This window comes from Trachemys scripta, chromosome 7, assembly GCF_013100865.1.
Source record: "Trachemys scripta elegans isolate TJP31775 chromosome 7, CAS_Tse_1.0, whole genome shotgun sequence".
Taxonomy (NCBI): domain Eukaryota; kingdom Metazoa; phylum Chordata; order Testudines; family Emydidae; genus Trachemys; species Trachemys scripta.
This window is the reverse complement of record NC_048304.1, coordinates 30,021,562-30,037,153: the sequence shown is the minus strand read 5'-3', so window position 1 is coordinate 30,037,153 and position 15,592 is coordinate 30,021,562. Positions and strand designations below refer to the sequence as shown.

The 15,592-nt window shown below is 52.6% G+C and overlaps 2 protein-coding genes across 3 annotated transcripts in view; one reads left to right on the top strand and one right to left on the bottom strand.

Annotated features, from left to right (window-relative positions):
• On the bottom strand, positions 1-4,996 carry C7H11orf86 (chromosome 7 C11orf86 homolog). Its single transcript, XM_034777451.1, has 2 exons — positions 4,546-4,996; positions 1-898 (listed from the first exon to the last, which is right to left on the bottom strand). Exons 1-2 carry the CDS (start codon positions 4,843-4,845, stop codon positions 791-793), a joined length of 408 nt encoding a protein of 135 aa, XP_034633342.1. The 5' UTR covers positions 4,846-4,996; the 3' UTR covers positions 1-790.
• A 3,831-nt stretch (positions 4,997-8,827) lies between these two features.
• PC (pyruvate carboxylase) overlaps positions 8,828-15,592 on the top strand; it is a 254,067-nt gene continuing 247,302 nt past the window's right edge. The window contains exon 1 of one of the 2 annotated variants that reach the window (XM_034776012.1): positions 8,828-8,903. The gene's annotated coding sequence lies outside the window, so the exon portion shown is untranslated. Of the gene's footprint in view, positions 8,904-10,417; positions 10,540-15,592 lie in introns of those variants that run through there. The other variant, XM_034776013.1, reaches the window with a different exon arrangement.

The following is a 15,592-nucleotide window of genomic DNA, read 5'->3' as shown; positions in this document are numbered from 1 at the left end:
ACCGATGGTTACGGGTTTGGATGGAGGCCTAGCAGGAGAAATGTAGTCGGAGCTGAGATTTCTGTTCCCAGGTTACCAGCGAGGGGGCCAGGCTGGGAACTTGTACTCCAGCCACCCTGGACCATGGGAGAGAAACTTAGAGAGACAGGTATGTATGAAGGTAAGGAGGAGGATGCATGTGCAGGTAGATAGAGATGTATCGATAGAGAGAGAGAGGTGTATCGGGATGGATGGATAGACCTATGTGGGGATAGGCAAATGGAACGGGTGTCTATGGGGATGGATAGGTGTATAGGGGGATAGATAGAGGGGCATGTATGGATAAATAGGTTGTATATGGGGATAGACAGATGGGTGTCTGTGGGGATGGATGAATGGATAGGTGTATATGGGGATAGCCAGAGGGATGTCTATGGGGATGGATAGCTAGACCGGTATATTTGGGGATAGACAGATGGGGGCCTGTGGGGATGGATGGCTAGACAGGTGTATATGGGGATAGACAGATGGGTGTCTGTGGGGATGGATGGATGGATAGCTAAGTGTATATGAGGGCACACAGAGAGGTGTATATGGGGATGGACGGATGATGGATCAGTGTTGGGGGACAGATCGATTGGGGGACAGATCCGGATGGGTGGCCCAGGCCCCTCTCCAGTCGTTATAAAAAAGCACCCTGTCCCCAATGCAGCCAGATCAGTGGCTGATGCTGCTCTAGGAAGTTCATGTCTCTGGGGGTGGCCCAGCCACCCAGAGTCATTGTTTCTTCTTCTGGTTCCTCAACATGTTCTCACCGCAAGGGGGCAGCCTCGGAGGGGGGAGCTGGGCGGCTCAGTGTCACGCTGTATAGGTTAGCCACAAAGGTCTCCCAGCCTCTGCGCAGGGCTCGGTCCACCTGCTGGAGGGTAGAGAACAGGGTGAAAGGTCAAGGAAGGGTGTGCTTTGATGGGACCCCTCCAAGATTTGCCTCCCGCCCCAAGGCGGGCGCAAAGGCCATGACAGCAGGTATCAGGTGGGGCTGGCCTAGGGGCTGTTCCCCGGAAGCTGGAGACAAAGTCACAGCTGGGGTTCCCCCTGGTTGAGCTGAGAATTGCTTCTATGAAGACAGGCTGGGGGAAGCGGTGCCCACCAAGCCAGGGGACTGGCTGGCTCAAGATGTTGGGAATGGGGACGCTGGCTCCCATCTGACCCCAGGGCAGGGGGACTGTCTAGCACAGGGGGTGGGATACAGGACCTTCCCCTCTAGGGAAAGGCTCCAATCCAGCCTGTCACAGGGTGCTAGCCCCCTTTAAGAGGGAATGAGCACAGGCCCCTGTGACTAATTAGATGCTTCCCAGCAGGGACTGTTTAGCAGCTCACCTAATTCCACCTGGGGCCACTTCAGTTAGTGATCAGTCCCAGCTGAGGAGGGGCTGGGAACTTCTCATAAAATGCTCTCTGCAGGGCTAACTTAGGTTAGCTGAGGGCTGTGGCTGCTAGAATCCCTAGATGAGGGAAGCAGGGGGTAAACTTCTGGGTGATTGCTGGCAGGGGGCACAGAGATGTGCTGCTGAGAAATGAAAGGCTCAGTGGACTGGTCCAGGAGGCTGCTGTCCTGGCTAAGGGACAGGATCCAGGGGAACTCCAAGGTGGGATTACAGAGAGGAGCCTAGTGGGATAGACACTAAATACCTGGGACTGGTGAGTAACCCCACAACTGGGAAGTTTGGGGGGAACCCTGGGGAATCTGTGGGGCCTGTAAGATGGGAGAAGGATCTGGCTGGATGGTGAAGGATGAGAATCTTGGGAAAACCTATAAACAGACATCTGGACCTATATGTAAAACTCTGGTGGGGTGGGTCTAGTGCTTCTATGTAACTAAAGGAGCCTTCAGCAAAGGTGGCTTGTTACTGCAAGTATCAGAGGGGTAGCCGTGTTAGGGGCCACAGGACCCTCTGTTGCTTGTTACTGCAAGTGTCTGTGGTGTGATTGGCAGGACCTGGCTGTGAGGGGGCCTTGACCTTTTATGTGCCTGAAGGGGAGCAGGTTTGGGTCTGAGGCATGGTGAAGGGGCTGTGGCCCTTTTCCTCTCTAGGGGGTGCTCAGCCCATCAGAAGTTGGGTTACAGCAGGGGTCGGCAACCTTTCAGAAGTGGTGTGCTGAGTCTTCATTTATTCACTCTGATTTAAGGTTTCACGTGCCAGTGATACATCTAAACATTTTTAGAAGATCTTTCTATAAGTCTATAATATATAACTAAACTATGTAACGTAAATAAGGCTTTTAAAATGTTTAAGAAGCTTCATTTAAAATTAAATTAAAATGCAGAGCCCCCCAGACCGGTGTCCGGGACCCGGCCAGTGTGAGTGCCACTGAAAATCAGCTCAAGTGCTACCTTTGGCACGTGTGCCATAAGTTGCCTACCCCTGGGTTACAGCCTGAGCTTTCTGCCCTGTTATAATCCCAAATGTCCCCTGAGCAGAGGCTGATCCCTAAGCTATTGCCCATCTTGAGGCTGAGGGGCGGGGGAGCCCGGCTCCCTGGGGCATTGCAATAACTAAGCTATTAAACTTCCGAAAGGCCTAGATGCCATGGGTACTGGGACTGTAAGCTCCTCAGGGCAGTGACTGCTGCTTGGTTCTAGTTTAGTATGGCATTTGAGGCCAATGGGACCCTGGTCTGTAGGTGCTACCTCAATACAGCTAGTGAGGGGTGTGTGAGAGGATGGGGGGGGAGGGAGAATTCCTAGGCACTAATGTGATCAAAACACTCCCTAATAAGAACCAGGAGGTTTATGCACCATGTGAGATCTTGGGGCACTCTATCTTGTAAATCCCTGTTCAAAGAGACCATAGCTGTAGTGCTAATTCTAGCCAAGGCCCCCATGAGGCATGGCAGTTTTTCAAGACCATTTGAGTCAGCTGATATATTTTTGAGGACTTACAAAAACCATATGTTAAGCAGAAAGCAAGTCTCAACTTGAACTATAGCGGGCTGAACTCTGATAAGGGAGGGTTCTGTTACAGATGCTTGGGAGCTAGTCAACAAAACATTCTTGGCCAAAAAATGCTGATTAGTTGAAACCAACCCAGTTTGTGAAAAGGGTCAGTTTGATTAATTTCCTGGCTTGATAAAACATTGGGGGAGGAGGGGCCTGGAATGTCCTGTGTTGATATTTGTTAAACAAACATCTGATATTTTGCTTTGAAGCTATTTTTTGTTTGAAATTTAACTTCATTTAGACTTTAATACTGAAATGTTTTGTTTTAATGGATCTGACTCAAAACTGTTTTCAGTTGCGTTCACCAACTTTCTGGTGTGTGTTTGGGGGTGGGGAAGAGCTTTTGAAATATCAAATTCCCATAGGATGGGACAACCATTTCCTACCTGGTCCTGCTTAGAAGGCTATTTTTCTTTCCTTCTTCCTCCCCATCCCCTAAAGTGGGACAAATTCTCCCCACTTCCAAAGGCTTAACAGCACCCCACCACTGTCTGGCTTGTGGGGGCAGGGAGTGGTATGTGGGGCCTTTCCCCCCTAGCAGGTGCTGGCTTCCATTCAGGGAAGGAAACAGGCTGGCTGGGTGGGGGGGGGGAGGAATAGACCTTCTCCTTTAGGGGGTGCTGGCTCTGATCTGGCCCCAGAGTGGGGGGAGACCATCTCACACCACCATTAGCTGGGGGCCTCTCAACCCTTAGTGTAGCTATCTGCACAACAATGATAGCAAGGCAGTGCAAAGCTACTGTCTTCTGCATCTGACTCAGTTTCCCCTTACTGTAAAAACTAAAACTTGTCTAAGTTGGGTCGTGGACCAGGGAATTTACTGCAGTCTGAGTTGCAGGCTAACACCCAGAGTACTGGGTCACTTTCCCCCTCCATGGATAAAGGGTTAACAGAGGTCTAAATAAATGGTTAGAGCCTGACAGACCAAAAGGGTTATAACAATGTATAATGCCCTCTCCTGGCAGGGTTTATAACTTCATGCCTGTTACACACTTGCATCATCAGCTGCCATGTATTCACTCTTTAGAACCGAACCCCAGTATAAGCCATTAGCAGCCTTCCATGGGGTGGGGGCCTGCAGAGTCCTCTGCCACCAAGCATGAGAGGGCAGTAAAAATTTTAGCACCCCTTGAGGTGAGGGGTAGAAAATAGCACTGCTGGAGATGGGAGGGGAGGGTCTGGCAGGGATGAGATAGGGAGGGGGGTGGTAACTTCCCCTGTGTGTGTGTTGGGGGGGAAATGCCACTGATAGAAGAGTGGAGCTGGGGATTGGTAAAGGCAGAAAGGGTAATGACCTCACTGGATCAGAGGGGTTGGGATAGGATATTGGAGAGGGGTACAGGGGGTAACTGGGTTGCGGGGTGTGTGTGTAAGGGGCAGAAAAGGCCACCAGTGGAGAAGATTGGAAGGAAGGGCATCTGAAGGAATGGAAACCCCCAAGGGCTGCTGGGAAAAATCTAGGCTGGGATGGGGTTGGTGGGAAGGCCAGGAAAACATTGGGGGGGCTCCCATCAGTGCACCCCCAAACCCATCCCATGTCACCCCCTGGGTTTCCAAGCTGTTACCTTCTTGCACTGCTTCATCCTGTGAGAGCCCTTGCTCTGAGCCTCGCCGATCAGCAGCTCCCCATCATCGGGGCTTAGTGAGTGGGGCATCTCCCCTGGGGTGGGGGTCCTCTCAGCTGGGGACTCTTCCACTCCACTCTTCCACCCCCTCAGGCTCACAGCTCTCCTCTTTGCCCTCTGCTTAGCCTTGTCCGAGCTCTCTGTCTTATCCTCCAGTCGGCCGTAGGTAGAATCCAGGAGGCTGGGGGATTTGGGGGTGCGGAGGGAGTAAGCTCTCCGGAAGCTCCTGCCATGGGCCATCTCTGGAGTGGGGGTGGCCTGATCTGGAGCTGACACAGAGTCTGATCCTGTCCCTGCTGACCCGCAGAGGCCAGATGCTCCTGTCCTGGCCAGATCCCCAAAGGCAAGTGGTTCTAGCTTCCCTTTTTTGCTCTGGCTGATTCACCCGTTGGGGTGGGTGTGGCACCTGTGGGTGCCACCCCATCCAATCAGGCCTCTTATGGAAATTCCCCTTTCCCCTCCAGTCCCATGGGCCAAAGGTCCCTGCTCTGGCTGCCTTATCACAAAGTTCTTTTCTCTTCCCCCCCCTCTCCCCTCTGCAAATCTCAGCCCATGAGGTCAAAGGTAGATGCTGCTACTCATCAGAAGTCCCTCCACGTTGCCCTGTGGGGTCAAACGTTGCTGCTGTAGCAGCACAGTCAATGAAGGTCTAATGGGCAGAGAGCAGGAACCGTGTTAGCAGCTTAGAGCCCCCGGCCTGGATCCTGATGCCTTATCGCTGCAGCTGGCTGGTCTGGCAAGATCTGGGCAGTGCCTGGCATGTGGGGTCCTGGGTGCCACCCCAGTGACCTTGGGCAAGTCACGTCCCCTCAGTGCCTTGGCTTCCCCATCTGTCACATAGGGGTAATTATACTGACGGACTCAGTAAAGTGCTTTGAAAGCACTGGGTAAGAGCTAGGTGCTATAATCAGACTCTGCCTGGGCTAGGAAGAAAACTGGAGTCCAGAACCAAACCTCCCCTCAAAACTTTCAGGCTCCTACCCTCCCAGATTAACCCTTTGTTTAAGTGCTTGAAGTCTGGTGCAGGGAGACTCAGAGCAGCTGTTGCTGGGGCTGACTGCTCCTGAGGGAGGGACATGAAGCAAAACGGGGAAACTGAAGCTACAGGGTAAGGGGCATCTAGTGGGCTGAGTAACTGGAGAGCCTTGTCTCTCCCAGTTCCAACATCTCTTAGCCCTGGTTTCCTATCTGCTGCTCTCAAATCCCAGTCCCTCCTGAGGGAAGGGTGAGGGGGGAGCTCAGCATTTCAGCAGGTAAATATTAGAGCCCCAGGGGATGCTGCTGCACCCCTGGGAAGAGAACTAGCCTGAAGGGGATGCTCCTTCCCCTCTGGGCACCAGGGCAACTCCAGGCTGGGGGAGGGGGAGCCGGGTGCCTAAAGGAAGTTGGTTGTGACACACTGACTGAGTCTAGCCTATGAGAGGCTGGTGGTGGTGGGGGGGGGGGAGAGACTGGGGGCCTGGTGACTACATGGGGTGGGGCTGGTCCTTTGACACAGACCCAGCTGACTGTGAGCTCATGGGGACTAGCCTGTCACAGGGTGCCTGTGGGGAATGGCGCATGAGCCTGCTCCCACCTGCCCAAACCACTTCCCTCTCTATCTGCTGGCAAAGCAGTTTGACAAGGGCCTGGGCTTCCACTGCACTCCGATTCCAGCTGCTCCCTGTATCCCATTGCTCTCATACCCCAGTCCTCAGCTGCTCCCAGGTCCGTGACTGGCAAGACCCTTGTAAGCCCCTGCGGCTTCCCCCCCAAACACACATCAGAGTGATGGGCACATGCCCAGAGTTGTTTTAACAGCGACATGTTGCTAAAATCAGCAGCACGGAGGAAAAGCTCAAGAAGCTGCTACCCTTGCTTCCTGGCCCCCAAGGACAGCAGCAGCACAGTCGTCCCAAGGGCTAGGACACTAGGCTAGGACTCAGGACACGTGGGTTCTATTCCCACCTCTGCCACTGATCTGCTGGGTGACTATGAGCAAGGCCCTTCCCTATGTTGCACCTGTTTCTCCTCCCACCCTTTGCCTATTTAGACTGAGCTCTGTGGGGCAGGGACTGTGAGTCTGTGCAGCACCCGGCATGATGGGGGGGGGGGCTGATCCTGGCTGAGATTCATGCAGCTCCCAGCATGACAGGGACCCCCGTTGCAGGTAGGGTCTGTACAGTGCCTGGTCAACAAGGGCCTTGATCTCAGCTGGGGCTGTCTGTACAGTGCCTGTACTACTAAGGATTCAATCTGCTTCAGTACTTGCGTCATTGGTGTAGCAGCAATGGAAACCATCTCTCTTGCTCACATCCAAGACTCGTATAGTGGGGTAACCTCTTGAGCCCTGAATAAATGGTCCCTCTGGGAAAGCAACTACCCCCCTAAAGTGATTTGATGCAGCCCTGTCCCTACACTGCTGCTCCTTGTGTGTGACTCCTGAGTATTGTAAATTCAGTGGTGAATCAGATCTACGATGGTGCTGAATAGGAGAGCAGCAAATGCGTGGAAAGGGAGCCTTGACCCAGAGGCTGTGGGGGAGGTCAGAGCTTCTCTTTCTGGTGTTTAACTGCAGTGACCTCTGGGGCTACAGTCCAGAAAGAGACCCTCAGTGGAAGGGGATGAGCTTGGCTCTATGTCCCTCTCCAAAATGCAGCATTATAAAGTGCACAGCACCCTCTACTGCTGCACTGGGGCATGGGCATCTGCACTGACTGCGATGGGAGTGTCTCTCTTGCTGAGCTCCCTGCCTCACAGCAACCCCTAGCACCATGCTGGGGTCAGCAGTCTCCCAAGGGTGAGTGTCCCTTGTTGAGCCCCGGTCCTCCATTTCCTGCAGTAGTAGGGTGTTCTGTATGCCTTGACCCTCATTAGCTTTGCAAGCCCTGATGAGCTGAACCTGCCTAAGGAGAGAGGACTCTGCCATGCTAATACCTTTCAGGGAGGAGCTGTAAAAGCATCAACTACAGTGCTGCAGAAAATGGGCACAGAGTTGATGCACATATTTGCACAGCTACAGTGCTCTCAGCAGGGCTTGCTCCCTGGGAGGATCCCCTCAGCATCCCCTTTCTCTTTTCTACTTGCTGGTTCATTTCCATCACCTACTGCCGGTTTATGATGTGTGGAGGAGCAGCTACCAATCATGCCATCCCTTTGTCACCTCCCAGTCACCTTGCAGCAGAAGGGCTCATTCAGCAGGGACTTGATCCTAAGGCCACGTGTGTAGGAGAGAGAGAGAGTGAGGTGTTTTTTGGGGGGGGCTGGGACAGAGAAATGCGGGTGGATGGAATCAGAACAAGTCCTCTGTGCGGTATAAACCCTACGCTAGGCACAGGGAAGGTGGATTCCCCAGGGCTCAGTCCTCGAGCTCTCCCCTGGCCTGATTATATGAGGGAGGTCACTTTGGGTTCTCTTGCCTGCCTCCCAGGGGCCACTTCACCGTCCCCAGAGCGATGGGGCCCTGGCGTAGCGGCCTTGCAAGGCAGAGTTGCAACGTGGAAGGTGGGAAGCCCGAGTGGGCAGCTCAGGGTATGTAAAGGGGGCGGTGCTGAGGGCAGTCCAGCCCCTCCGCCTGATGCAGCCTGACGCCGCTCGCTGTTTGGTTATTACAGACCCTGGGGAGGGGGATTGTCCCACCCCTCCCCTAAGGGGCACCCCAGCCAGTGTGCCGCCTCGGGCGGGGTCCCCCTGCAGCGCACAGGCACTGTCCCCACACTCGTTCAGCACGCGCCTCGCCTCCCCGGCTGCCGGGCCCGCGCCGCATAGTGTTACGGTCACGTGTTCCCTGCCTGGCTGGCTGAATGAGTCACTCGGCCACGCCCACTGTGTTGGGGCCCGCCCCTTCCTTCCTCCAACCAATCGCGGCAGGAGAGGTTTTAGTCGGACGGCCAATGTCCGTTCCTAGATGGGGGCGGGTTCACCATGGTACAACCACATCCCCCTTTAGGCGGGGCTCTGGGACGCCGATAGACAATTGTATGTCCAATAGAAAAAAGGAATGAGAGATGCTGGCCAATGCCAGGCATCAGATCTTAGGGGCGGCCAATAGAGAGGTGGTCAAGTCATCGGGGGGGCGGGATGGCGGCAGGCTTGAACCGCTGAGTGACAGGTCTGCTCGGCCACAGATCGGGCTCTGGGGGCGCGACCGAGGGGAAATAGGGGTGTGGCAAAAGCGACCAATGGGAGGTGGCTTTCTAAAGGAACAGCCAATGAGAAGGCACGTGGGCGGGGCAGGGTGCGAGGGGGCGGAGGTGCCTGAGGAAGTTGCGGTGGCTGGTACCTGACAGCTGGGGAGCAAGCGGCTGACGCGCCGCGGGGTAAGAGGGACCCGCTGGGACAGGGCGGGCTGGGGCCCCGACACCCCCATATGGACTAGCCCCTCCCCCCGCATTGGCCAGGGCTGGACACCCCCTTCCCTTCATCGACTAGGGCTGGACCCCTTCTCCCCTGTATGGACCAGCCCCTCCGCCCTGCATGGACCAGGGCTGGATCTTCCCCCTACACCCGTATGGACCAGCCCCTCCCACTTCATAGACCAGGGCTGGAGCCCCTCTCCCTTGTATGGACCAGTCCCCCCTCCCCCTCCATGCAGGGACCAGGACTGGACACCCCCTCCCCTTGCATATGAATCAGCCCTTACTCTCTCCATATGGACTATTCCTGCATATGGACTAGTTCCTTCCCCTATGGAGTGGGCTTTATTCCCTTGTATGGATCAGGACTGCACCCCCAGAATTTGGACCAGCCCCTCCTGCATACACCAGGGATGAACTCTCTCCATCCCCTGTATTGACCAGGACTGGGCTCCCTCCCGTATGAACCAGCTCCTGCTCCTTCCCGATGGACCAAGTTGTATGGTCCCATATGGACCAGGGCTAGGTCTCTCCTCACTGTATATTCCAGTTGCTCCCCATCCTGTATACACTGGGCTTTATTGCACGGTATGGGCCAGCTCCTCCCTCACTTCCCCATATGGATTAGGCTGTATCCCCTCATATGCACCAGTGTTGGATTCTCCCTCCTCCTTGTTTGGTCCAGTCTTCTCCCTCCCCCACCCCTGAACCAGGCTGTATCGCCTGTATGATCACACCTGTCAAGGACTGGGCTGGGCTCCCCCATCCCTGGCATGTACTAGGTTGTATGGCTCCATATGGACTAGTCCCTTCTTCTCTGTATTGACCAGATTCCCTTGTCATCCCTGTATGGACTGGGCTGAATTGCCACATGTGCACCAGTGATTGAACTGCAACTCTTTGCTGATATGGACCTTTCTTGGGGACTGGCCTGGATTGCCACCCTTATGGATCTGCTCCCCCCCCCCCCCCCCCCCATTACAAACCAGACTGTGGCCTTCACACTCATGTGTGGACTGGATTGTATTGTCCTATATGGGACGGTCCCTGGCAGGGGCTGAGTTGGGGTTCCTCTGGAATGCCAGGCTTTCAGACTAGTCCATGCTTCTTTTGGAGACTAGCCTGTATCATGCCATATGGACCAGTCTATGTCAGGAAGTGAGCTGTGTCTCCTCAGGCTAGTCCATATTAGGGGTCCTGACATATCCAGGAGACTGATTTGGGCTTCCCTGTGTATCCCCAGTGCTGTATTGCTCTATCTGGACCAGGCCCAGCTGTCCCATACAAACCCACCTCCTTTCTACCCACTGTGGGGTCTCCCTAATACAGACCACTCCAATGCCTACATTGCCTTCTCAGGGAACCATCTTGGGGTACCCTTTGCCCCCCAGTATGGACTCTGCTGCATGGTGCATATGGACCAGTCCCAGATGCCCAATACAAACCTTTCTCTCTTCTCCCCCCATAGGGTTTGGACGTGACCACCCTAATGCCCTTTGGGGCACTGTGTGACAAGGAGCATTGTGGGAGATTGGTCTGTATCTTCTTTCCCTCACATTAACTTGTCTCTATCTTCCAGTAGGGACTGGAACAACTTCTGGTGAGAAATGGCTTAGTTCCCTCTCTCCTAAATTATACCTCCCTTAGAAAATAGAGAAGTTTCTGACCCAGGTTCCCTTCCCCAATTGAGATTGGTCCATAACTCTGTGATATGGACTCAGACCTAGATTCTCTACCCCTTAATATGGACTAGTATCTATCTCTTGGTGTAGACCTGTCCTTGGCCTTCTGACACTGTGGAGCCATTCCATCTCTCTGGATTGAGTGGTCTGTATCTCCATAATATGGAGTCATCCTTAGTTCTTGTTGCCTCAATATGGACCAGTCTATATTCCTCAATATGGACTGGGTGTGGGTCTTCTGTTGTTGTAATGAGAGGGGATAGATTGGGCTATATTGGGAAGGATGGACAAGTCTGTGGTATTTGGGTAATGGTCTGTGTTGGGGAAATGGGGCTGTGGTATGTAGTGTATAGGACCTGCACTAGTCTCTATTGAGGTGGCACAGTTTGTAGTGCAGGGGTAGGGTTAATTGGTCTGTATTGCTGCAAGGTTGAAGGCTTAATATAATAATAATAATTTAATTAATAAGGGTATACCAGTACAGGACTCTGCCTCGGGAAGAGGGTGTGTGGGTTATATCATCCCATACCCATTGGCATACTCGACTAGACACGCAGGTATGTTTTTCTTTTAGGGCATTTTTGTGAGGGCTTGGGGATACAGAGTGGGCAGAGTTAAGGTTAATACCAACAACGCTTTCACCTGCAGCATTCCTGAATGTGTAACCCTTTAGGACTGTCTTTGTACACGTGCGATATGATCTCAGCCATAACTCTTAAGTTAGTGAAGATTCATTGCCTGATAATTATCACTCCGGGGTTGCTGGTGCCACACCAGGCATCTGTTTTGATTGCAGACATGAACGTCTTGAAAGATCTCTTGTGATGTGCTGCCTGACAGCCTTGGATTGGTCTCTCTTCACAACCCCCATGATATAGACCATTCTCCCCAATGGGACCACTTCTCTGATCCCATGGACCACTCAGAATGGTTGAGACCATTGATCATACTGGTTGTGTCCTCTTTCAGGTACTGGTCTGTAATGGGAAGGGAGGTAGGGTCTGGAAGTAGCCTTCAGGTTTGTAAGGGAGCCTAGTGCTGGTATGTATTGGGAGGACATCATCTCTAGGGCTCTGTTTTCTGTGCTAACTTCTGTCTGTAGGGGCATGAGGTGTCTGGCTTCCTGCTCTGTGATTGGAGCTAAGGGTCTGATTCAGGTAGTGGCAAATGGGGAGGGACTTAATGAGATGAGGGGAAAAGATGCACCACTACAGTAGGAAAACTGATCTGTCTATTGAGACAGGAGGGCATGGTTTGTAGTGGGGCCCATGATGGCCATCGGCTGGGTGAGCTTGTGGGCCTGGTTCTCACAGTGGTCTCTAACTGGAGAGGATGCTGCCATCTGAGTGGATGTGGGGAGGACTGTGGATCTGCCCCCTGTGATGGAGTTTTAGCTTATGGGACAAGGTCTCTGTGTTTAGCTCTGAAGTTGGCAGCTTGGTGCTGTGTGAATGGAGCATTGGTCCTGTGTGTTGAAGTCGCTGGGGCATGTTCTTCCTGATCTTCCTGCTGTGACGTGTTGTTACTAATTAGTAACATGGTAGCAACTGAAGGTCCCAGACAAGATTGGGGGAGGGTTCTGTTATGCTGGGCGTTGCATAGACCCCTCAACCAAGATGGGGGTCCTGTCGGACAGGGTGCTGCATGGCCCTCCATCAGGCTAGGCACCCCGCCGGCACATAGCAAAAGACTGTCTCTGCCCTGAAGTGACACTCACAGTCTAAATGGACAAAGGGTGGGAGAGGAACTTGCCTGGGGTCATACAGCAGGTCAGTGGCAGAGCTGGGAACAGAATCCAGGTCTACTTAGTTCCAATCTAGCATACACCCCCCCGCCCCCAGATCATGCTGCTCCCCCATGAGCTCAGAATTGGATGGCATGGTGGGAAGAGCTCTTCTCACAATACAGCTTCCACCATTTCCTCTCTCATGACAAAATGTGAGTCTCCTTTTCAGCCCAAGACACAGATTGTCCTCCCTGCCTCTCATCGCTGTGTGCGCTCAGGTCTCACCCTGCCTCGCTGAGAGCTTTGTATCTTCCCCAAGAACTTTCTGCGCCTTGCAGTGCTGACTCGGAGCACCATGCTGCCTTTCCTCCCTGACTGGTTTCCCAGATGCTTCCTTGTCTCTGAAACTAAGAACGGCTTTCTAACCTCTATCTTGCTGTGTCAGGGATTTGGGCTCTGAATGGAACGGGGCTAGGGTGACCAGATGTCCCGATTTTTGGGGTCTCTTTCTTATATAGGCTCCTATTACCCCACCCCCACCCCCTGTCCTAATTTTTCACACTTGCTGTCTGGTCACCCTAAACTGAGCTGGGGCACAGCCAGTTGCAGGCCTCAAATCTACAAGGGCATGTTTGGCTTTAGCTCATCCATCTTGCATTATCCTCACAGACAGCGCCCCAGGCTGCAAGAGTAGTGCAGGTCTTAATGCTCAGCCTCGTATATAACAATTTGAGGGTAAGTGGTGGTGGTGATGATGATGATGATAATTATATATAATTTTTGTTGAAAATTGTCTGCTTCCCATGGAACACTGATATTTTTTTTTTTTTTGACAAAAAAAACAAAGCCCCAAAACTAAAATGCATTGATTTGGAAATGCAGCTGCAGTGTCTCATGAGAATTGTAGTTTGGTTGCCTCATGTCCACATTATCTGTTTGCTAGGCGCCCTGGCTGTACTTCATCTCCCATGATGCATCATGGCTGTGGACTCTCACGATACACTGCCTCCCCTCTTCAAGAAGAGACACTGTGCTGCATCATGGGAGTTATAGTCTGACTAAGGAACTCAGTCAAGAGAGGGGAATGGGAGCATGAGGCAGCTGAACTACATCTCCCAAGATGCACTGTGGCCAGGTGTTACCATGATATATGTACCACCTGCCTTCTGCAAGAGGGGAGATTGCTGCATCGTGGGAGACATACTCTGACCAGGGAGGCTGGCCTATAGAGGAGAATGGGAGCATGAGGCACCCTGATGTGACTTTCAAATTAAATTATTTCTGGTTTTGGCTGATATTTGTTGGTATCTAAATTTCTGTGTGGGGGGGGGATCCAAATGTTCAGTGGAAAATAATCCTATTATCCCACCAGCTCTGTATAACCCAGGACAAAGAATCTGATCTGGTAGATTCTGTGTCAAACCCATAATGGGTTCTCCTTTAAGGCATAATGTGTCTGCAATTTCCCTGGCTTCAGGGATCACCGAGAGCAGTGTATGGCGGCTGTGCCTGCTCTTCCTTTACTGGCTTGCCCGCGTGGCTTGTAATACAATGTAGTTTGTCTTCTGGAGGTGTCTGATGAAAGTTTTTTGTTTCAATCAGAGGCTAATTAGCTAATTATTTAAACATTGATCAGTTAATGATTGTGGGGCAGCAGGGTGAGTGAGCCCTTAGTGGGGCTATTAAAGGGTCATGCTATTAAATGATTTACCAGGGTAGTAAAAGTTGAGAGAAATGGTAGTGATTTAATCTCAGAGGACATCTAGGTGTTGGTGCTGTGACTAATGCAGTGGGCTGGGGCCCTCAGGACTCCTGGGTTCTGTTCCCAGCTCTGGAAGGAGGGGGTAGGCCTACTGGTTAGAGGAGAGAATGGGCAGAACAAGGAGTCAGGAAGCCTGGTTTTTGTTCCCACATCCTTGAGGGGAGTGTGGATCAAGTGGGACTCCTGTGTTCTGTTCCCATGTGTACCACTGACTTGCTGTGTGACCTTGGGCATAGCCAACCTGTGCCTCCTGTCTGTAAAAAGGTGGGATAAGGCTAACCTCACCCAGAGACTTTGCGGCTTCCTTCATGTCTGTAGAGTGCTTTGAGAGCCAGGCACAGAGAGCCATAGAAGGATTACTCATCAGGTGTAATTTGAACTCTTCTAGATAGCCAATAATCCTAGCTGATGCCTGTAGAGGTGGTGCTGCCTGATAGTAGAGCGCACTGGTATCAGTGCTGGCATCTGGTGTGACACCCAGCATGTATGTTTTGGATCTTGGAGAGTGGGGCAGAACGCAGCACCATTCCCTGGGGGACAAAGGCTGTTGCCTCAGCAACGCTCTCCCATGCTAAGTTGCTTCTATATTTGTGTCTTCCATGTGATGTCCAGTGGCTCAGGATGACATTTGGCCAACAACCTTGTAGCCCCCCTGTGAAATTCCCCTCCTTATTCTTTGGGATAACTTGGGGTTTCTGGCATCAGTCACTCTGCACTGGAGTGGGCAGAGAGGCAGTAGATCTCCCATCTTTGACTTCCAGAGTGAAGCCGGGGCAATTCTGAGCCAGGATCATAACAATCAGCTGATTTCAGAATCTGCGAATATCACCCCTTGCACCTGGCACTGTGAAAGGGAGGCTTTTAAATGGCTCATGGAAGATATTTATAGGGGGAAAAGTTTGCAGACACGTGCATATGGGGGAGCAATTGGCACATGCCAGGTGGACATCTGTGGGGGAATACTTTGCAGGCACACACATGAGTATACATATGCAGTGGGGAGCAGTTTGCAGGTGTGCATGAATGACTGTGTGTGCGCACGCACATGGAGGGGGAGTGCTTTGCAGGCTAGGATGACTAGATGTCCTGATATTCAGGGCTTTGTTTTATATAGGCATCTATTACCTCCACCCCCATCCCGATTTTTCATACTTGCCATCTGGTCACCTTATTGCAGGCACAGGTGTGTGCCTAGGGGAGCAGTTTGCATACCTGTGTGTGTAGTGGGGTGCAGGGGGATTGCTTTGCACACATGTGTAGGAGGAAGCACTTTGCAAACACATATACAAGTGTGTGTGTGTGTGTGTGTGTGTGTGTGTGTGTGTGCGTGCGCGCGTGCATGGGGGGGGGGGGGGAAGAATGGAGCATTCTGCAGGCGCACAGGCAGTTCCAATGTGCATTCTCTCATATGGGAGGAGCACTTTGCAATCACAAGTAACTTCCGCTGTGCTGCAAGCTGTCGCTGATCAGCTGAGCCTTCTTG